Source organism: Salvia splendens, chromosome 21 (genome assembly GCF_004379255.2).
Source record: "Salvia splendens isolate huo1 chromosome 21, SspV2, whole genome shotgun sequence".
Classification (NCBI taxonomy): domain Eukaryota; kingdom Viridiplantae; phylum Streptophyta; class Magnoliopsida; order Lamiales; family Lamiaceae; genus Salvia; species Salvia splendens.
In genome coordinates this window covers 14595894-14603662 of record NC_056052.1, presented here as the reverse complement: position 1 = coordinate 14603662, position 7769 = coordinate 14595894, and the positions used below count along the sequence as shown (strand labels likewise).

Here is a 7769-nt window from a genome sequence, read left to right as displayed (position 1 = left end):
TTCTTGGATTGCGAAAAATCCGCACCATTTGATAAATCAAAGTAGTGCATAATCAATATCGTATGCTCAATGTTATATCAACAATGATTAAGAAATAACAATCACCGAGACCTCGTCTTTCAGTAAATAGCAAGAAAGACTTATCTCAACTGTTAGATCCTTCAGTGCTATACCACACCAGTGTCGTTTATTTCCTAAGGTAAGGAAACATGCGGACTGACACTGCAACCTTTCACGATAGGTAGCCAAAACCTATCTAGGTTGTGAAATTTTATTTCTCTTCTACAAAGGACCGACTGCGTCACCTTCTGTGAACGTCGTTCACGACCAGTCTACTATGCAGAAGAATTAGGCTTATTTGCTTCTTATATATTTAAATGTTTGAGATACATCTTATAAATGCACAAGCAAACATCAATGCGAAGAAATTAATTCTTCTCGCCTTGGGTTAAAAGTGGATTGTAGAGTTTATTGTATACAAGCAATTCTATCCGTGCAACAAGCTCGAAATATGCTTTTCAGTATACCAATCCTAACAGTTTACATCATATTACCAATCGCTATGTCAGCAACAACAACCGGACAACAAGAGGAACAGCAGCGGAGTTCGAAGCCGGAGACCGAACAACATGGGGTCTGGACAGCAGAATGGTGAAGGTAGTGGAGGGTCCGAGAAAAGCCGAAAGTATTCCCCTGTTGTGGAAAAAAGAAACTCATCAGATACAAACCCACTATGCAAGCAAGAAACTATGGATAAGCTACAAGATCTAGAAGATTTGGAGTGGTTACAGAAGAAAGGTATAAAGTACACGCCGTTCAAGCTTACCATTGAGCATCCAGTTTGGAAGCCTATGACTTTTTTAAGGATAGAGATTTCTTCTATAAGGTCATGTGCTAGTACGCGATAATGACTAGACGACGTGTGCATATGAAAAAAAATGATGGCAAGAGACTTCGTGCCATCTGTAAAGGCAAGGCATGCCAGTGGTATGTGTATGCAAGAAAGATCGAAACCCACAACAATACTGATTATGTGGTAATGAATATGAAGAGGGATCATGCTCACACGTGCTCGCAAGTGTTGGATCAGAAATGGCTCACGGCCAAGTGGCTAGCTGATACGCTCGGATTTAGAACAGTTTTAAGGCCTTTATTTGGTCCGATTTTAATGCCAATATCACAATACATGTCTATATTTTGTGTGTTTTGTTTATTTTGGTATTTTGACATGTTTTGTGAGAAACGTGCATATTTTAGCCCAAAAAGAGAGTCAAAAGTGAAGATGGAAATTTAGAGCTGTTCAAGACGTCCAGCGGTCCACTGCAACACAACCAACGACCGCTAGCGCCCACAGACCTCTAAGCCAGTAGCGGCCCAATCCGGGAAAGTTGTGCATGAAAGGAAGAACACGCCCAACGACCGCTACAAGTGATCCAGAAGCTAGGGGATGATAGCCAAAGACCGCTGAAACAAAGTGCAGCGACCGCTGTTCAAGAGACAGAGGCTATGGATAAACCCATAGCGACCGTTGGCCAAGGTGCAGCGACCCACAGTAGAAATTGCCCTACTTTCTCTCCAAGACTTACCATACATTGCAATCTTTTTCCTTAGTTGATGAGGGATGATTTTCCCCTATAAATACCCCCTCAAGCTTCATAAAAAAAGGATCTTCTCTTTGCAAAATATTTCCAGAGCTTAAAAGTAAGAGTACTTCATAGTGCAACGGATTGAAAAGGGAATCAAGATGAAGACCAAGACTACAAGGATTCATCCTTTGGGTTTTATTTGCTTTAGTTCTTATTTTCTCTATGACTTCTCTACAATCTATGTTTTTAGCTTATTCAATTATGTGTAACCTAAACTCATAGGATTTTAGGGATGTGTTAGTACCGACTTTGGTTATAAAATTTCATTTTCTATTTAATATTCGTTTTGTTCTTACTTTGTTTCTTCCTTAAGTAATTGGATAATGCTTCACGTTTGAGTGACACATTCTGTGATGATTTAATATAACTTGCTACATAATCGTGAGAGGAGGACTTTACACTTAATAGACACTACAATTAGCTTCCCTTAAAACGGCACTGTTAATTGAGAGTGAGGACTTTACAAGATACTTTTAGGAGTTACGGATCTAGGATTGACAACCCTAGTGTTAGTAATCAACGTTTGCATCGTATGAGCATAAGCTATGTGACTCGTTCTATCAAAGTAAGAACTGTGCTAGGGTGTTGTAGTTGGAATTTGAATAACCCTAACTGTGAACGCACATCCTTGGAATTCCTTTATCTCATATATTTTATCTCCGTGATTTATTTGCAATAAGTTGTTTAATGCTTTTAATTGTTCTTTGTTTTAAAAAATCTCCAAAACTTTCGGTCTTTCTAAATAATAATTGAGTTTTAGTAGAAGGTAGACAGTCTGCGATTGTTTTCCCCATGATCGATATCCGGTACTGACCTTTAGCTATACTAGATCTACTTTGTATACTTGCAGGTATTTATAATGCTAATAAAAAGTTCATCACTAGTTGAGCGTTACATGGAGAAAATCAAAGCCAACCCTCACATTCCATTGGCAGCTATACGACAGTGTGTGGATGAGGAATTCAGGATGAAAGTTGGTAGGATGAAGGCATATCGGGCCAGAGACAGTGCATTAGAAGGCATCATCGGGAAGGCGGGACTCCAATACTGAGGCTATTTTACTACAAATTTGTTCAACTAATGACGACCAAGGGAATTAATTTCAGCAATGGTTCATGGTCTATTGCGTGGGCGGTGACTGAGAATGCCCCTAGATACGTCTTCATGTCTGATCAACTAAAGGTATGGGTTATGTGATTTCAGTATAACATGTATACTTTAAATGTGACTTTTGAAATAATAATACATTGGTTGTGACTTGACCTATAGATTAATACTTTGATTGTGATTAGAGATTTTTTACAAGCCCCATAACAATCAAGTTAACTTTGCCCAATTTCTATCAACTCTTCAAAGGTTTATACAACAACAAACAGCGCAAGGTGCTTAGCCTGAAGCAAGGCCGTATGAAGTTATTGAACAGTTTCGGAGAATGGATCCACCAAGACTCAAAGGGTGTGAAGAACTTGAAGGTATCGAAGAGTGGGTCAGTGATGCACTATTTTTTAGCACTAAATAAACCTGCAAGTATACAGAGTATATATAGTATAGCTAAAGGTCAGTACTGGATATCGAACACAGGGAAAACATACACAAATTGGCTATCTTCTGCTAAGCTTCTTTCACTATTTGGAAAACCGAAAGTTTTGGGAATTTTGAAATAAAAACAGAAGTGAACAACTGAACGCAAATAAAATACAGAGATAAAACATATGAGATAAGGGAATTCCAGATATGTGCTTTCACTATATTTTTTTTATTTAACACCTTTACGGTGGAGGGTTCGTGGGTCCCTCATCCCTATATTTCATAAAAGCGTGGAGTACAATTAACACGACAAAAGGAAACTAGAGTTACAAGCTGCCATCACAAAATCTCTAGCCTAATTACACCACAAGAGTAAGACGAGGACATGCCACAAGTGACTCGACATCTACCTACTCTACGGTGATCCCTGAGCCTGGGTCGGTGTTCGTATTCCACGCTAGGGATGGACTAATCGGATTCATCTCGCCGCACCCGGATGTTGGGGACCCCCATCTCCTCCAACCGGAGAATGGCCTTTAACAGCATCGGGGCGTTTTGGACAGTTATGCGGCTGTAGCTATCTTGATCGAGCCCCTTCTTAGCCAAGAGGTCGGCCGCCTTGTTCCCTTCCCGGGGAATGGTGGAGGCTCAGAAATTTCGGTGCTGTTGTTTGAAGATCGCCAATCGCGCCATGGTTTGGCGGACGTGCGTCGGGCCCAATGTGTGTCCTTGAACAACTTAACTACTTGCGCGGAGTTCGACTCGATCCTTATAGGTCTCATGCATTCCTTAGCCAATTCCACGCCATGATAGATGGCCATGAGTTCTGCCTCTAGGGCTGAATGAGCGTCGAGGGGTGTTGCGAAGGCTACGAGCAACTTCCCCGAGGCATCCCGAACAACCCTTCCCCCTCCGGCTTTTCCTGTTACCTCATTATAGGCGCCATCCATATTCAATTTGACCCACGGTTGGTCCGGTGGATGCCATTTAACCGGCACAACGAAAGGCCTCGTCCTCCTTCTTTCAACACACTCCGGGGTACTCATGTAAAGCCTTATTCCCTTCCAGTGCTTCGACTTTATGGAGCCATTGACCATGCCATTGCGCACATACATCTGAACCTGCCACATCACATTATAAGGTTTAAATTGTACCTGTTGGTGCCGACTCCTATTTCGTTCTGCCTAGATGAACCAAAAGATAAAGTTGTTAGGATTGGTATACTAAAAAGCATATTTCGAGCATGTTGCACGGATAGAATTGCTTGTATACAATAAACTCTACAATCCACTTTTAACCCAAGGCGAGAAGAAGTAATTTTGTTGCATTGATGTTTGCTTGTGCATATATAAGATGTATCTCAAACATTTAAATGTATAAAAAGCAAATAAGTCTAATTCTTCTACATAGTAGACTGGTCGTGAACGACGTTCACAGAAGGTGACGCAGTCGGTCCTTTGTAGAAGAGAAATAGAATTTCACAACCTAGATAGGCTTTGGCTACCTATCAAGAAAGGTTGCAGTGTCAGTCCGCATGTTTCCTTACCTTAGGAAATAAACGACACTGGTGTGGTATAGCACTGAAGGATCTAACAGTTGAGATAAGTCTTTCTTGCTATTTACTGAAAGACGAGGTCTTGGTGATTGTTATTTCTTAATCATTGTTGATATAACATTGAGCATACGATATTGATTATGCACTACTTTGATTTATCAAATGGTGCGGATTTTACGCAATCCAAGAATCCTGATATCTTGGGTAGTGGTGATTAATGTCTAGAGGTGCTAGTATTGTTATTGCAATGAATCGTGTGCTGGGTGAGTCCAGTTTGATAATATCCTCAAGAGGTGTTCGAAAAAGGTTTTATTATTCAGAAACTCGGCCGGTTGGAATTTATTCCAGAATAATAAATAAAGAATTTGAACTAGACAACTCTTGGAAAAAAATATTAATTAATTAAAGTCAAATAGCATGCTTAAATTAATTAATGGATATTTATATCTTAAACATGGGAAATAATAAATTAAAGAGGTAAAGCCCGGATTACTCGTAATTTGGGATTGGACGGGAAGTCAATATTATTATACTATAGTGGATGATAATAATATTCTATTGGACTTGTATTAAATTGTGGTTCAATTTAATTAGTAAAAGTCCAACAGGTTTGGCCCAAGTCCAACCTCCATGGATCCCTAATCTGGCCCATCATAACTCTATATAAAGGAGACTAAATAGAAGACAAAATTAATGAATTTAATCATTAAATTTCGTGCTCCCTCTTTTCCTAAGGTGACGGAAATTTTCATTCCATTCTGGTGGGAATTTTATCTTCTGCCTAGTCAAGCCCTTTTCGATTTTGACAAACTTTACCCACCCAAAGGTTATTATCAGAGTTCGAGATACATATTAGAAGGTTTGTGGTTGAGTATGAAGAACATCACATGGAGAAGGTACAAGCAATCGTCGATTCTTTGGAGAATCAGATCGATAATTCTAAACCGTAGGATTTCATGAATTAGGGTTAAATTCCTTCAGCATGAATTAATGTTCTTTCTAGCATGCAATTGATTGTTTAACATGTGAATCAATTAATCCCATAATCGGTCAAATAGATCTGTAGATATGATTTATTTGTTTATGCATGTCTTCCGCTGTGCAAGGGGCGGCCGAGATGTTTTTTTTTATTGCTGCTGGATTCTCTTTGACCAAACTTCGAGTCTTTCTGGGATTGTATCGTTGATCCTTAGGGGCGGGGAAGGACGGTCGAACCATCCGTCGAACTCTCTCCAGATTCTGACTGCACCGCATCCCAGTATGAAGAGGTGTTTGAGGGATTCTGTGCTTGGATGGTTAGGACAACATTGGCATTTCGATGCCAGCTCAATTTTCCTCCATTGTAGTTTTGAATCCGCTGGGATGCGGTTTGATAAGAGGCGCCAATTGAAGATGGCAATAGAGTGTGTGAGGCCAACCTTCCAAATATCATCAAGGCATTGGATGATCGGCCTATGTGTCCTCAAGGTCTCCCATGTCGAGGCAAGCGTGAAGTCCCCTAACCGAGAGAGGGTCCATCTCAAGGCATCTGGTTCCCTCGGGACGATTATCGTGGCAAGGATGTTGTCAACAGTTTGCTGCGGAATTCCAGCCTGGTATTGGGTAAGTTGAAGTTTCGGCACATCCCACGCCCCATCTCTAATAAAGCATGAGACCAAGGTCGGGCTAGCACCCCTATCAACTAAGCAAAGCTCTCGAAGGGCTGAGTCCCCGAGACAAATGTCATCCTAAAAATAAATCTTACCCTGACCCACCACCCACCGAATATATCATGACCGCCCATACTAGGGGTACGATAAACGAGGAGATCGTGACCACGAAATAACAATAAAGACAACATTTAAGGATGACAGTTTATATGAAAAACTTCGTTAGCTTAAAAGAAGAATATTTTAGTTTAAAGGAACTTAATGTCTTAAATTCATTATTAATTAGAAAAGACTTATAGTAAACGATTTTTCAAAGGAAGCGGTGGGGAAAAATAAATATCAAAATCCAATTAATTTCTGAAAGAACAAAGGTTTTAGTTTACGAAAAACCGTTTTAGAGTAACAAAGTAAACATCGGATTAACGTCTAAAAGTATTTGACATGCCAAAAGTAGTACGACGTAAAATAAAGTCTTGAGGCATAGTTCAAAAATATAGCAGCGGAAATAAGGTTGTAAAGAGAATCAAGGATGATGCCCATGTATGAAGACACAACGCATCCAAATTCCCTAGGCCGACTCAACATCTATCGCAACATCCCGCTCAACCTGCTCATAGGGAAAACATATGCTTTCTACTCAATGGGATCATGCCGAAAACATTTTATACAGTTATGTCATCCATACTAGTATTCTCGAGTTTTACATGTAGTTAAGAAATATCATCGAGAACACAAAAACATTTCATAGACTGGCCAGTCAAATAATCTCCCCACTTTCACAACAATTCATCAATCACAATCATCATTCCATGTGCGACGAAAGTGGCCACACTATTCGCCCACCAGACCGGCCGACAAGCAAGGGCGGCTCACGATCCCACCAGTGTACACAGACTGATAGGGTTTGCGGCCCTACTCAGACCCGAATTCATTTCACAACACAGCCATATAGCCTAACGGAGCAAGCTCGAACGAACTAGGCATCAGACAACAATCTCATAAATAAAACATCATGGCATGACATAACCAGTTAAACCACCCTTATAACACCACATCATATTTTTGGAAAATAAAAGAATTGTAAAAAAAAGCCCACCTCGTTTGCTTAAACAATTCAATATCCAACTTAAGGCAACCCTCGTTCCTCGTGCTCATGTACACACAATAACCCTTGCCAACATCACAACACAAATCAACCTTCCATCAATTCACATGCATGTCCTATCGTTCCTTTCATCGTTCTCTTAAATTACTCATCCCAACCATTCGTCAACATAAGGAAAACATACCATAATATTTCTCAACGTGTCACACATAATCACGTTATAGGATACATTCCTTAATCATACATGCATCATATAATTCACCCAAACTTGGCAACAAGTGATATTT

At 40.1% G+C, this 7769-nt stretch overlaps 1 protein-coding gene across 1 annotated transcript; it reads right to left on the bottom strand.

The window, feature by feature from the left end:
* Positions 1-3736: 3736 nt before the first annotated feature.
* On the bottom strand, positions 3737-4303 carry LOC121784268. The gene has a single exon (XM_042182430.1). The coding sequence runs from the start codon at positions 4301-4303 to the stop codon at positions 3737-3739; it is 567 nt and encodes a 188-aa protein (XP_042038364.1).
* Positions 4304-7769: the final 3466 nt, after the last annotated feature.